The sequence below is a fragment of the Epinephelus moara genome, chromosome 5, assembly GCF_006386435.1.
Source record: "Epinephelus moara isolate mb chromosome 5, YSFRI_EMoa_1.0, whole genome shotgun sequence".
NCBI classification, from domain to species: Eukaryota; Metazoa; Chordata; class Actinopteri; order Perciformes; family Serranidae; genus Epinephelus; species Epinephelus moara.
The window spans coordinates 4,220,974-4,236,758 of NC_065510.1; the positions used below are offsets into that span (position 1 = coordinate 4,220,974).

A 15,785-nucleotide genomic window follows, 5' to 3' on the forward strand; every position below is an offset into this window, starting at 1 on the left:
TATGGGGATGTTTTGTAGGTGATAGAGTAACTTAGTTTGAAGTAAAGGGTATCATGAAGAAGGAACAGTACAACTCCATCCTCCAGCATCATACAGTTCCATCTGGACTAAGACTTGTGGGTTGAAAGTTTGTTTTGCAGCAAGATAATGACCCTAAGCATTCTTCCAAGCTCTGTTAGGATTACCTTGACAAAAAAGAAGAGGAAGGTGTTCTTCGAAAGATGGTTTGGCCCCCTCAGTCTTCAGACCTCCTTCCAATTGAACTTGTGTGGGACGAATTGGATCAATTAGTCAGAAAAGTGCATCCCACGAATCAGCAGTCTCTCATTGATGAACTTAAGAAAGCTTGGAATGCAATTCCTGGCACATAAACTTGTGGAACAAATGTCTTGTATATGCCATGCTGTTGTTAAAGCCAGAGGAGGTTACTTTGAGGAAAGCAAAGTCTAAGAAAAACCCAAATACCTGATAATTACAGTATTTATTATATAATAATCATGTTTATTTTGTTGCAAAGTATACCAATGAAACTATGATCTTATTTGTACAAATTTGATCTTGCTTCCAAACTTTTGGCCTTTAGTGTATTTTTGTATCTTTGTACATATCAAATGAGACTGATAAGCACCAGTTTTGTCTCGGTGTGAACAGAGTCAGTCTCATCATTCCTCTCATACTTTGAGATCTGCTCTGAAAAACCAGTCCGACTCGGTGACTTGTTAATTTGTAAACTGCTCTGCAGATGCGCAGAATCTAAACCTCTCACAATCCACCATCTTTGTTTAAAAAAAAAAAATCAACAAAGTGACGTCAACAGCAGAGATTTATTGATTTTTTTTAAAGGTAGAAAACAGTGAAAGAGTCTCAGTGTAAACACAAACATTTAAATTACAGTCAGAATGTTCTAACAGGAAAACATTTCATTTGCATCGTCCGTCCGACATTTTCACATCGTATTTGAGTCAAATAATTGCAGTGCTTTTATTCTGAAATGTCAGTTCAGTTTGACCAGTAAATTTTCATCTGAAGTCTTAAATGACTCTTTGGTCAGTTGGAGCACTCTGAGCTTATTTTAGGCAACAACTTGATGTCTAAAGATGTCAGATAAAAACTAAATAAAATGAATCTTCATCTTGTTATTAACATGCAAACAAAATGATTGGTTGAAAAATGCAGAAACAAAAAGAGAAAAACATCTAAACTGAAATGTTTGTGTTGCAGTAAATGAAGGACAGACGCAGCAACATTTTATGATTAATTAACAAAAACACAGCATATATGTAAGGCAGAAATAAAACACGTCAAACCAAAACAAAGCTTAAATCAAACACTAAATTAAATTTTCATTTTAGAAATCGATGTTCTCGACTTTCAACATAAATGAGCAGTAAAAATTAAACTTCTGGAAAAAAAAGAACATCTTCTTTCTGTTAAGTTAAATAAATGTTTTAATTGGAGAGTTTATCTGAATATTTTCATCACAACATAAACTTAAGTTCACTGATTGTTTTGATATTTTTGCTCAAGAATTTTCTTTTCAAACACTCAGATTGTGTCACTTTATATTTCACTTTTTATTCTACAAAATAATGTAAATTATTTCCCCTAATTTACCGTATATCTTTAATGAAGTGCAATTTAAATGTTAATGTCAAAGTCACAATTCAAGTCAGTTGTAATAAATCATGTAGAGCTGCCAAAATAAACATGAAGAAAAGTTCACAGTTAAAGTTTTTGTTTCAGCAATAATCAGTATGAACTCTTTTATATATTTGAGTGAAGTAATTAGTGTCACTTTAGACAGACTGTCAGTACGTCAGTGAAATAATCACTCAAACCAAAACAATATCTGTGATTTGGAGGTAATAAAAACATACGGAGTGTAAAACTCTTTGAGGCGAATCTGTGATTGTCCAGCAAATACATAAAACAGACATTCCTCATTAATATTATTACTTTTGTCTGATTTTTAAGCTTTACATGAAACACCGGGCCTCATGCAGGAAACAACGCGGCCACACCAACACATTTTCTCTTATTTTTGTTTGTATCCAAGATTTATCCATATTTTAACAAACATTTATTTCTTATTCAATGCTTCTTATTTTTGCTCTTCTCTTGGAAAATCTTACGAGCACTTTTAATAAGATAAGAGAAAAAGGTCTCGTCTTTACTGTCTGCAAACTGTTGTCCAACTCAAGGTAACACGAGTTTTAAATCTTAAAAACATAAAGGAACACATGAATATCATATAATCAAATTTAGATTATGTTTATAATGAATAAATTATTTGAGGGCTGAAGAAAGGCTGCTACACTTGGTCCATTCATCCCAATCACTGTAATTTCTGTTACTGTGCGTCCCTCTGATGACCAGTGCTGGAATGTAACTAAGTACATTTACTCAAGTATGGTACTTAAGTACAAACTTAAGGTTCTCTTCCTTTACTTGAGTGTTCTGATCTCATGTCACTTTATACTTCTGCTTCACTTCAGAGGGACACACTGCACTTTGTATTTCACTTGATGAATTGAATTACTTTCAATAACAATTAAGTTTTTTTGCAAACAAAGCAAATAAATTTCTTCAAGTGCAGCTGATTAGTTGAATTATTTAAAAAAGAATTGTGAATACTTTGATAACTGTTTGTCATTTCTCATGGAAAACTATTTCATGGTTCCAGCCTCTTGAATATGAACTCCTACTGCTTTAAAAAAAAAAAAAAAAGTTATCTTATTCGGTGATGCAACGACGAAATTTTCGCCGATACCAATGTTTATTTGTTTTTTAAATTGACCGACTAAAAGTACTGTTGTTGGGTTTTTTTTGTAATTTTTGTCGCCTTGCAGCCCCTCTTCCTCTCGTTTCCATCCCTCCATCGCCTGCTCTTTCTCCTCCTGTTCTCCACTATATTACTTCATTGTTCCACCACTTTCCCTCTCAGTCTCAGTCCCCTCTGTCTCTGTCCTTCCCTCCTGATTGAGTCCAATAAAACTCCTGTAATTTACGCACGAGAACTTGGGGCAATAATGAGAGATTACAGCCCGGCCCAGCCTGAACTGTTTTTTTTTTTTGTTTGTAATTTTTGTTGTTATTTTTTCCACCTTTTTATCAGTAAAATAAAGAAATCTTTATTATAGAAAACAACAGTTTAAAAGTCATTCAGTCCTTTCTTTCACATGCAAAACATTTTGAATTAACTACTTTAAAAGTATTTTACCATATAAACCCTTTTTATATCTATTTTATATTACTGTAAAAAAAAAATCAAAACATGTCTGTTTTATTCACGTTTCTGACTAAAAACTACATTTTACAAGATGACACTGAACACGTCATGATAATGCTGTAATTAGGGATGTCTAATCGGTTCGGGTATCGGCTCTGATCACGTTATTTTTACAAAATCGGAATTGGTAATGAAAGATCGGAGGAATCAAAACAACAAAAATGGCCAGGTTTTTCATCTATGTTGTTCAGTGTTGCCTCCACTTTCCAGTGTATAAAAGATACAGGCCTATTTTGTTTGTTGAAGACAAGAAGATATTGAATTTGTTTACATTTTGTGCTGCTGATCCACCGATAAGCTTTTTGGATACTATTTAAATAAAAAACAAACCTTATGGGACAACTTGGATGCATTTTTTTTTCTTTCTTAATGCTTTGCAAAGTATCGGATCGGACTCAGTTTCACAATAAAGGACTCGGTATCGGATCCGATGCAAAAAAAATGTGATCGGGACATCCCTAGTTGTAATTAACCTTCGCCCAATCCTCATTTTTACCGAAGCGAGCATCATAATGTAAGTCACGCTACCTTCAAATAGAACTCGTGGGCTCGTGTTTACAACACGGAGAATCGGGTACATGGGAACTCAGAGCTCTCAGATGATTTTCACTAACGAAGCCGCAAATACCGCGTTCATTTAGTCTCTTCCTGTGAACACGGTAAACACAACACCGTTTGAACACTGCATCTGTGTAACCTCCACCAGCGATTAGTTCTGGCCACCGGCCGCTAACGACTAACACTAACCAGCTCTCCTCCTGCTGATGTCATCAATGATTTGTTGTTCCTCTGACGTGACGACAGTGAGTTTACTGCATACTGTCATTCGGATGGCATCTCGTGGGACAGGACGCTGTCGGTTGCTCTGTGATATAACCTGCACAAAACTGATGTAACACAACAGAAAAACATCGACCACTGTGACTGGTGAATGTCATCTAACTTGCTGAGACATCGATGGCAGTCAACAAGGAGAATATCTGCTGATACCGATGTGCGGTCGATAAAATGGTGCATCCCAAATTTTGATTTTATTAAGTTGATTTAAAATATTCTGCATTGTGCCCTTGGATACTTTTACTTCCGTAACATTTTTGATGCAGTACTCTCACTAGGAGCAGGGTATTTTTACAGTGCGGTGTATTAGTACTTTAACTGCAGCAAAGGATCTGAATACTTCCCCCACCGCTGCTGCTGACACAGCATTTGGCATCATGAATGTTGGGTTTTAATGTTCCTGTAAGACCAGTGCTGACACTGCAAATCATCTTTACTTTGCAGCTGTTTCTGGGGACATCTGGTGTCAAGTCTTTGCACGCGGCACAACACCTGCCCTTATACAGTGTTTAGGGTAACGTGACCTACGCTAAGAGTGAGAGGGAAAATATAAGAGAAAACGTAAGAGAATGTTTCTGCACGAGGCCCACTGTCACATTTAGGTGAATCCTCTTCTCTTCCTCTCTGAGAGTCAGATGTTCACACTGACTCATGTCTGAAGAGTAAATACAAAGCTACAGCCTGTTAGCTTAGCTTAGCATAAAGACTGGAAACAGGTGGAAACAGCTAGCCTGCCTCTGTCCAAAGGAAACAACCTGCCTGCTCCTTTAAAGCTCTCTCACTTACATATTTATCTGGTTTGTTTGATCCAAAGTTTCCCAACATGTTGAACTATTCCTCTAAAATATGCGTGGGTGAAATAAACTTATATTTTGTGGATATTTCTAAATAAAACAGGAAGTAGAATATTTATCAGAAACATTTATCGGTCGTTTAAACGTTTGCTTTTTAAACTCTCTGAAGGTGTCACTTCTCTTAAAAAAAAAAAAAGTCATTACATGTGCTACATGTTGTGCTGTCGGCCATGTTGCGGTTTAGAGCTGAAACAGGAAACAGTTTGAGCTCCTGACTTTGGACTCTGGTGTCATTTCGTAGTGATTGTGTCATACAGATTACTGTTAATTTATCATGCTGATCTGTTCTGTACGACGTCTATTGCATGTCTGTCCGTCCTGGAAGAGGGATCCCTCCTCAGTTGCTCTTCCTGAGCTTTCTACCATTTTTTTTCCTCGTTAAAGGTTTTCTTTTGGGGAGTTTTTCCTGATCAGCTGTGAGGGTCATAAGGACAGAGGGATGTTGTATGCCGTAAAGCCCTGTGAGGCAAATTGTGATTTGTGATAATGGGCTTTATAAATAAAATTGAATTGAATTGAACTCTAACAGGCCTTGGCAGCTCCTTCCTGTAACTCTTTGAGTTTCAACTCATCTAAATATTATATTTCAGTCAGTACAAATTAAATGCATTTAAATATCACAGCTGACCAACTTTAGAGTCATTTCCTCCAGAGCTGATTCCTGGGAAACGTTCTGTTACGGCAAGAAACCTCAAAGTTCAACGTCAAAAACATTAAAGGCACATTCAGTGAGACAGTCTGACATTTTAGTAAATCTTTGAGCCTGTACACACGCCGCACTTTTTGTGCCCTGAAATTCATAGTTTTCAATAGACGTCGACAGGCGCACTCAAGCAGTGTTGCCAACTTAGCGACTTTGTCGCTATATTTAGCGTCTTTTCAGACCCCTCTAGCGACTCTTTTTCAAAAAAGCAACTAGCGACAAATCTAGCGACTTTTTCTGCTGTTATTGGAGACTTTTGGAGACTCTGACGTGAAAGCACGTATCATTCTTTTTCTTCTCAACGAGCAGTGGATGCTGCCGTGGGCCCCTCCCCCGCCCCAAAGCACTCACAGACAGCCCAGTCCTCCCTCCCAGCAGCAGTCAGAGCAGGAGACGTTAACCCCTCCACGTCCAGACTGCAAGTGAATCGCGCATGTGCGGAACCACCGCTAGCTGATCCCAGCCTGGTTTACAGTCAGGGCAGGATGTAAATGTAAAATTTTCTTTGTCTGATATAAATCACTGAAAGAAGGTTCATTTGTAGTTCTAAACATATTCAGGGTGTTTTTTTACTCAGTTTTTGTCTCTCCCACGACGTTATTCCTCTCTCCTACAGCAGCCATTACAATTACATACATATGGACAATTATGCAAATTAGGCAAAGACGTCATTTAGCAACTTCTAGCAACTTTTAGGACAGCCAATAGCTACTTTTCTTACTGAGGAGTTGGCAACAGTGCACTCAAACGCCAAAGCAATGCCCTAAACCAGCATTAAGACAATCTTAAGCTAACTTTAAGCCAAAATTAAACCAACGTTTAGCTATCATTAAGCTAATGTTAACCTAACATCAATCCATAATTAAGCTGATGTTAAGCCAATGCTAAACTAGCCTTAAGCAAATGTTAGGCTAGCATTAAGCCACCGTTAGCAGCACAGTCCTGATTTTTGATTAGGGGAGGTTTACAGGCACCAGCTGAACTTGGTTCTCTTTGCCAAACACTCCACCTCAAAGCTTTTTTCCCTCTAACGTTTAATGTGAAGATATTATTTAAAAATTGGAACAATGAGACATTAATCAAATGTACATATAAAAGACCTTTTAAAGAGATTCTGATTTTAAAAACAAGTCCTTTGAAAAACATATAGATGGATATGAAAAAATAAATCTGCCATCGCTCTAGTTTTAGAAAGCAAATGTGTCATGTGAGGATGAAAAGCTTGATTAAAATGTCAGACTGCTGCTGTAAAGGTCGACACGACACTGTGGTTTGGTCGCGTCACTGCTCTGTAGGTCACATACAGTTTGAGGCACAGTCAGTGTGGTTGTGCTGCGGCGGTCGTGTCTCCAACAGCAGCACTGTGACAGTGTTAATATTGCTCTATGGTACCGCAGAGGTGGGTGTCGTCACATGACCGCTCACTATTTACAGATTCTCTGTAAATACAATGAAATTCAGATAATGAGTGCTGAAGAAGAAAGGCCACGATCAAACAATCACAATCTCATCTTGTCCTCAAACATAAAAGAGGCCCCATCAATCAGTCATGTCCGATCCACAGAGACAGGACTGTGAAGACTTTGAGCTCCTCTTCCTCAAATTTGTCTCTTAAAAGATGTGTTCACTGTTTTTCAACCACAACATAAAGGCTTGGACACACTTTCCATTCATAGTATGACTGTCGGGTCCGGGTCTGTCCCCAGCAGTGACAAGAGGGCTAGGAGGTGAGCTTACCGCCCTCGTAGTGTTGACGCTGGGTCAAAGTGAAACCTAGAAGAGGCCTCTGGGTGTTGAGTTAATGTTTGTCCAATATCCAACTTTAGTTATATTTAAGTGCAGGTAGACAGTCCGTGTGGAGAGCTGAAGAGGTCACAGAGCCCGTCAGCTATGGGGTGACAATAATTTAACTTTATATGAAATGTTTTAAAAAATCACCTGCATTCATTTGTAGATATCTACCTATAGAAAAGAGGAGGTCTTGGTTCAGATATCTGCTGACTAAACTGGATACCCCAAAATATAGTCTGTTGCCCCCAGAGGCTTATCGTCATCAGACCAAAAGCTGGTGGTTTCTGGGATTGATCAGACCCCAGCCCTACTTTTAAAGCAATACTTTGCCAGTTTTTTCCCAGGACTGTGTCTTCGCTTCGCGGTGTGGAGAGTGTATGCAGATGAATGGTGTTAAGGTGCCCCCGTGTGCTGCCAGCTACCCGAGTTTTCCGCCTCTCTGAGAACCAAAATCCTCCAGACGTGGACGTGAAATGACATGAAGCACGTCATCTGGTGGATTTTCGCTTGTGGTGTGAGCAGGGAGGTCCTGCTGATGGCACAGGTGGGGAACCAGACACCATTCATATGCACACACTCCTCCCACAGTGGTAGAGCTGACGGCCCAAAATTATCAAGACCTAAATGAACCTGCACAGTTTCTGTCGGAGCCCGACCCCAGCTTGACCCCAGCTTGACCCCAGCCCGACCCATGGCAGCAGATTTGGGTCTGAGCTCAATCAAAAAGCTGCTTTCTACTGTAAAAGATTTTTTTTAATATTAAACCATTTGTTACAGGCTGAGGGCTGATGTGTTTCCTTGCACCACTTCTCCTTCTCTCCCTTATTTCAATAGTCTGTTGTCTCATGTGCGACTAGCCTTGCGTCACCAAGCTCTTCAAGCGAAGAGCCTGGTGTCTATTCACACTGAATTTTGTCTGGATTCTGGTTCCGGTCTAGGGAGCGGATGCGGTATTCACCAAATTCACCAAACTAAAAGTGTTCACCATAGTAAAACTTTAAATTCTGGCGCACCATCGATTTGGGGTGATGAGGGGTGTAAGAAAATCGATTAACTTAATGGCTTGGGGCTTTTCTTGTAAATTATATTCTTTAAATTAAAAATTTCACCGCATTTTTATTAGCTTGGTGCTTTTATTTTTACGGAAAGGCACATCTATCGAATTCCGGATCCTGTCTCACTCGCCCTGGTTCCGTTTTCTTACCAAAACGGCCACTAACGGCCCAGACTATGTGCGACAGGTTCAGTAGAGGCCACTCCCCCTCGGCAGTTCATAGTGATGCTGCACGCTGATGATGATCACTGCTCTTTGCTGCGTGTTACAGCACGCGACCACGTTTGGTCATGGACTTTCCACATCCACATATGACGTCCAAGGTACCCTGGGTGTGTTAGTTGTTGACGTTCTGGGACGCCGTGTCAACTTCAGCCTGTTACATGCATTGTCTGTTTTCAAAATACACTTCTGTTTTCACAGGAAATGCGCAGTTTGCATACAGTCTCTTTCAAAATAAAAGCACTACGTTGGTACAACACTGCCAACTGATGTTTTTTTCCTTCAACAACAAAAACACGGGGTTAGGTTTTGGAAAGAAGAACAGGGTTTGGCTTTAGAATCTTACACCGCTCTCTCGGGTGAAAGTCAGTGTTTGTTGCCTTTAACAGCAACTAGCTGCGTATCATGCCAACGTTAAAGGATGCCTTTTTTTTGTTGGTTTCTGACGCTGCAGGTCACTGACCAAGAACTGGATTTTTACGACTTCGTAGTGAGACTGGGCTCATTACGCACATCTCTCCCGCTGTTGGGGAGGCGGAAGAAAACACTGCTGACCAAGTCGCCTTGCAGCCCCTCTTCCTCTCGTTTCCATCGCTCCATCGCCTGCTCTTTCTCCTCCTGTTCTCCACTATATTACTTCATTTTTCCACCACTTTCCCTCTCAGTCTCAGTCCCCTCTGTCTCTGTCCTTCCCTCCTGATTGAGTCCAATAAATCTCCTGTAATTTACGCACGAGAACTGTCGGTTTCATTTAAAACAAACAGAAAACAAAGCTTAATTGTCTAGAACCCGACCTGATTCAGGCCCGGGGGCAATAGTGAGAGATTACAGCCTGGCCCAGCCTGAACCCTGCAGGTCCAGCCCGGTCTCACTCTGAAGTCATCAAAATCCGACACTTGGCCAGTGACTTGTGGCATCAGAAAACAATGAAAAAAGGCGTCCTTTAATGTCGGCATGATATGCGGCCTGTTGCCATAGTGGTTCAACCGCGCCCGGCAGTGTCTGGGGGGAAACGCAGGGGGACAAGGACAAAAGTTAAGGCGGCAAAAGTCTGAGTGGGGCGGGGGTAGGGGTGGTGGATGGGTCTGACTTCACCTGAGGGAGCGGTGTTTGCATCCCCTAAGATTCTAAAGCCAAACCCTGTTCTTTTTTCCTAAACCCAACCACGTGTTTTAGTTCATTCATTCATTCATTCATTCATTCATTCATTCATCTTCTAACCGCTTCATCCTCTTGAGGGTCGCGGGGGGGTGGAGCCTATCCCAGCTGACATTGGGGCGAGAGGCAGGGTTCACCCTGGACAGGTCGCCAGACTATCACAGGGCTGACACATAGAGACAGACAACCATTCACACTCACATTCACACCTATGGACAATTTAGAGTTATCAATTAACCTAGTCTGTGTTTTAGTTGTTGAAGGAAAAAAAAATAATTACATTTGCAGTATTGTATTGATGTAGTGCTTTTATTTTGAAAGAGACTGTAGGTAAATGTTAAATTTCCTGTGAAAACAGAAGTTTATCTTGAAAGAAGAGAACTTGCCACAGTGTCCCAGAACATCAACAACCAACACACTCAGGGTACCATGCACATTGTATGTGGACATGGAAAGTCCATGACCAAAACGTCAATATGTGACGAGGTCACAGTGAGGATGTGATGGCGGGTCGGGTCGGGCCCAATCGAGCTCAGGCAGAGAATCAGAGCTCTGCACCGTGGCGACACAAGCCAGGCTGAAAATCTGCAAAGTCTCCTTTTAATAAGGTCTGGGTGAACAAGCAGTGAACAATCCTTTAAGTCACCACTATCCATGAACATATCAAGGAAAATTATTTGAATGTTCCAAAAGGCCTGCAGATGATGATCATTGTGGAAACTGACAGCATCTGATTTATCTTTTTTAATAAACAGTCTGATGACCCCGGGCAGTAGATTCACCACAGCAGTAGAGAAAAATATAAACCCCTCAGCTGAATAACGTATAAAGTCAGCAAAACTTTTTTTTTTCCAGCAGCGATGATTTGATCCCAAACTGAACACACAGCTCAGAGTGGTTTGTGCAATTCGCTGGTGTCCAACTTCCGTCCAACACCATCAAACTAACACCTGTTGAAAATTGACATTTTTATCATTTTACCTAAAAGTGGTTTAACAGCATTTCACACTCACCGTACAGTAAACCTTCGGCAGCTTCAGTGTCACACATGGTGTGTTCAGATACTGTGTTGAGTGTAGGTTACCCACATTTTGGCTCTTGGCCCAACACACAATCACTGTACTTCCGTGTGTGAAACAAAAGAAGACAGACTTGAAGCATAAACTCTTCAGGTCGTTGTTACACGCAGTAAAATGTGAGCTGTTATTCAGCTGTATTGATAAAATCAGAAGTGTTTCTGTGCTGTCAGACGTCCGGGAGACAGACGACTGAAAAACATGGTTAAAACACTTGTGAACTGCAACCTTCAGATCTACAAATACTTTTCAACTATCTGTTTTTCAACCTGATGCTTTGACAACTAATCACCTGCAAATCACCAAACCAGTACTCTCTGAGCGACGTCTTCAACTGTGTGAAGAGTCCGGCAGGTGACACGGCAGACAGGAAACTGGGTGAGGAGAAACCTGATTAAATCCAGCCTTGTCGCACTGAGTGTCCTCCCTGTCAGAGGAGTTTGGGCCTGGGTGGGTTGGCCCTGACCGACGAATACGCCCCGATGTGGGTGATGAGGTTGGGTTCCACGCTGTGAGACCTTTCTCCTGGGATCGTCCTTGCCATCTGATACATGACCATGTCTTTCGCATTTCCCTTGACACAGAATGAGCCGTCCAGATACTCTGCAACCCTGAGCGAGGCGTTGCCGGGGAAGAGCATGGCAGGGGTGCAGCACTCTGTGGCTGGGGAGACGGCGTAGAGCTGCGGGGTTAGTCTTCGCACCTCCAGGAGGTAGTGGCGCCCCAGCAGCTCTGTGGCAGCCATGAAGTAGAGAGTGAAGAAGAGGAAATGGCTGGCCGACAGTGTGAAGGAGAAAGAGCAGGGGTTCCAGTAAGGGAGGGTGAGGAGGAGGGCCATTGCTCCAACCAGCCCGAGTCCCACCCACTCCAAGATGCGGTAAGGCTCAGGGTTCCAGTAGCGCTGCAGCCTTTCAGGGTGATACAGCTTAATGTAAAGAGTCTGGAAGGCGAAGCGACGGGACAGCAGGTCCTTCACGACTGCGAAAAAGTCCTGTATCGGCAAAGCATCATCCTCCAGGACAACCATGTTCTTGGGCTTCACCAGCTCCCATCCCTTGCGGAGACAGAAGACGTAATCCCTCTTCTCCCTCTCAAAGGTGTTGATTCGTTCCCTGTTCCTCTGCTGCTCCAGAGGGGAACGTCGGATCACCCTGAAGTGGGCCTCCAGCATCCTGGCGTCCTGGTTTTCCTGTGGCCCGCTTTCCACATCGCAAACCAACACCTCTGCACACCGCCGCTCCCCACAGCTTCCCAGAATCCTGCTCAGCTGCCGCATCACCTGGAGCAGGTAGTGGAAGTCCCGTCCCTCATTCCGCCTGGTTGTTACCACGGTAACCAGCAGCTCAGGATGCTGGGCGATGTCAGTGAATCTGGAAGACACCGCTGCTGCAGTGGAAGCGCTCTGCCAGAAGCGCAGCGCATCCTGGCCTCGGGTGAGGCTTTCCTGCAGGACCTCCTCACTCATGGAGTCCAGGTACATGGACCTGATGAAGAAGTAAGAGTACAGCAGCCGATGGCAGCACAGAGGGAGGACGATGCAAAACGTGACGACGGACAGGACGAGGGCTTGAGTGACGGTGTTGGACCATCGCAAGTAATGACTGAAGAACCCTTTCCATCGAGGCATTCCGGCCGGAACCACTCAGCGACTAGATGAACAGACAAGCTCAGGAGGGTCAGCTCAACATGTACGGTGTCCCAGCATGCAGTTTGTTTCAGCTGACCACGGCAGTGAAACCTGATGATGTGAACTGAGAGCTCTGTGGAAAATGAGTCAGGCGTTGGCACTTTGTCTTCTTGTAAACAGAGACGTGAGAGTTTCAGCTCGATCCTGCTCATCTGTCTCTGCTCTGGTGTCTGTAGAAAGAGACAAGAGGGCGTTTTTACTCAGTTACTGTTTATAGACTGTGATCTGTCTGTATGAAACATGAAAACCACTGCGCTGGGCTGTAGATTCACATCAGATCCTGTGGAGAAGCACGGCTCCGTCTTTCATAAGACTTTTTTTCCCCACAATCTGCTGAACTGAAATTTTTTGAACACAACAGACAGTCAACAGAAACATTAAAGTGTAGGTAGTGAGTGAAATAGGAACGAGCAGGATGGGGTGGGCCGTGATTGGCCAGTGTTCAGATGAGAGACAAACCAGTGGGAAAAAAGAAAAGAAGCCAGCACTCACAAATGTCCTTTTGGTAAAAAGGACATTTGTGAGTGCTGGCTTCTTTTCTTTTTTCTGCTGCTTTTGGCCGTGCACCTGTTGAGTGGATTTATTTTGAGAGTGCTTGCTTCTTTCCGATGTGACAAACCAGTGGGCCCATCATTTCTCTGCTCTGAGGACCGATCAGCCAAAAAACAAAATAAATTTAAAAAAAGAAAAGAAAAGAAAAAGCTTACGACCAGCCCACACTAGAGCGGCCCACTGGGAACCTAAGAAAGGGGACAGACACTGTTCCAGCTGTGCACACAATCTGAGCAATATTTAATTAAGTCACCTCAAGACTGAATGAATAAATGAAGAAAAAATATTTGTTCACTCCTGATTTGATCTGGTGAGTTAATACCCTGCAGTAATTTCCTCGTGTGTTTCACATGTGACTTCCTCTGCTTTTCAAAATAAGAAAACAAGGTTGTAACAGTAGATATTAAATACGGGGTCATCCCTATGTTTCCCAGGTTCTATGTTTCCCAGGTTCTATGTTCCCCACTTAACCATGCAAAAAAGGTTCTATGTTCCCAGCTTGGTTGAGCCGGGAACATAGAACCTGGGAAACATAGATACGCTCCCTTAAATACACGTGGAAATATGATTCTTTGGATTATATTATAGTGTCCCCCTCCTGTATGTCCTGACGGCTGGCCTGTCACTGGTCCTGTTTGTTTAGCAGAGACAGAGACCAGATAAAAACCATCTAGATGCCACCAAGTTTCCCTAAATCTGACACACTTCACCTTCAAGGTAACATACCCAGGAGTGTACTTAAATAACTTAATATATTTTTAAAAAATGTCTTTAAATTCCGTTTATTTTGTGTATTTTGTGACCAATATGTGGTGACAGAGACGTGTGCTTGTGTCTCTTGAGAGGCCACTTTGTTTGAATAGTTGTTGTTTTATTGTGGACTTTTGTATGACATGTTGTTGTTGCTGCATGTTAATGTGTTCTGATTGGCTGCTGATCGGCTGGGTTTCTCCTGTAAATCAGATTTTCACTCTCAATGAGACATCCTGGTTAAATGAAGGTGAAATAAAATAAAGTAAATCAAAATAAAGATAAAAAAACAAACACTGTTTTACCAGCTGGCATCATGATGCAGGACCACAGAGGGTTATCGAGGAAACAGCTCACATTTTTTTCATGTTCAGACAAAGTCTGTGGAATTCTGCCGGTGCGGACTCAACGTGTCTGCACACAGGTCGACTCGATCACTTCACATTTTGCATTTAAAAAACTGCGTCCTAATCTACGTTTAAATGTTTCCTACCCTGTGGATGACCTGAACTGTGACCTGCAGACGACGAGAGTTAGGTCGAGGCAATTGTTTGTCATGTTTGTTGTCATGTGACTGTAAGTTCAGAGAGCACTCATCGTGTCTATCTGGCCGTGATGATAAGAAGCATGTGGGATTATTATAAATACATATTTACACATCAGAACTGTTAATACTCAGCATGTCAAGTAAAATGAAATAAAAATCCAGGTTATTGCCCATTATTGTCCCTGCCCTTTTGGCGAGGTTCTGGAGCTGTGCTCTGAGTTTAACGGTCAAATTGCAGAAGCATGTAGTGATCCCATAGCGAATGATGGACTCACTCGGCCGCAGCCCACGTGTCCTGCAGACTCAATGACCCGGAAAAAAATGGGAGAAATTCCAGTCAAACATTTACTGTGTTTGTTGAGGTTAAAAAACAAACAAACAAACCAAAACAGCTGATGGTCACAATGTATGAAGCATGACGTCATCAAGGCATGGACATCTGTTATGTATATTATATATTATATATATATATTATATTAGAACAAAGTGACGTAACCTCGGTGCATTCCGCCTGTCCAGGTGACGTTACATTCCAACAGGAAACAGTGCGGTCAGACTGATGTGGACATCAGAGGACATCAGTGTCTCTCAGGGTTTCTGTCCACTCAACATTCAGACCGGAGACATTTGAACATGTTTCCAACTGATTAGTCCGGTCACGAACCGGCAGTTACCGGATAACGGAAACCCAGACTGGTCCACAGTGCTCCAATCAAAGATCACCGTCACACTGAGTCAGCCCTGCTAGCAGCGGGCTAACGGACAGAATAACGGACAGACTAACGGACAGACAAACCGACAGACTAACCGACAGACTAACGGACAGTGTGGTGAAACGTCATAAAGCACAGCTGAGTGTCTTTAAACCGGAGGATAGAACTCACCGGGAGCCGAGGAGCTGCTGTCTGCTCTCCGCTGCCATGTCCTCATAGGTAGTTAGGTATAGGTACGGTACTAGAGCGCACATCACATGTACTGTAATACTGCGACTAGAGGCGCAGTGACATGCGCTGCTGCTCCAGACCAGCAGGTGGCAGCACAGCGCATCAGACAGGGAAAACACATTACTCACATGTAATATAAACTAGTCCATACCCACTGAGTGCACAGCTGCCCACGTACAGTTTCACATGGTGTGTGTTTGGGATACAGGTCATAGGAAACTGCAGATTAAATAGTCAACTGAACCCAGTAAGAAGAGCAATGTATTCAGACAGAGTGTTTGTGAAGTTGATAGTACGATTGCTTTATTGAAAGTACAGTAG

At 42.4% G+C, this 15,785-nt stretch overlaps 2 protein-coding genes across 3 annotated transcripts in view; one reads left to right on the forward strand and one right to left on the reverse strand.

Moving 5' to 3' along the window:
* The window catches only part of LOC126389801 (NACHT, LRR and PYD domains-containing protein 12-like), a 140,056-nt gene that overhangs the window by 40,508 nt on the left and 83,763 nt on the right, over positions 1-15,785 (forward strand). The window lies entirely within an intron of this gene.
* Positions 806-15,485, reverse strand: pgap4 (post-GPI attachment to proteins GalNAc transferase 4). 2 transcript variants are annotated; one of them, XM_050043801.1, is made up of 2 exons: positions 15,405-15,485; positions 806-12,841 (listed from the first exon to the last, which is right to left on the reverse strand). In XM_050043801.1, the coding sequence occupies exon 2, from the start codon at positions 12,609-12,611 to the stop codon at positions 11,415-11,417; it is 1,197 nt and encodes a 398-aa protein (XP_049899758.1). In that variant the 5' UTR covers positions 12,612-12,841; positions 15,405-15,485; the 3' UTR covers positions 806-11,414. The 2 variants fall into 2 exon arrangements, with proteins under 2 accessions (XP_049899758.1, XP_049899759.1); XM_050043802.1 differs by lacking the exon at positions 15,405-15,485 and adding an exon at positions 14,279-14,699.

Bases quoted from the DNA above. Each gene is read 5' to 3' on its own strand.
- pgap4 (XM_050043801.1), bottom strand. From the start codon at position 12,611: ATGCCTCGATGGAAAGGGTTCTTCAGTCATTACTTGCGATGGTCCAAC.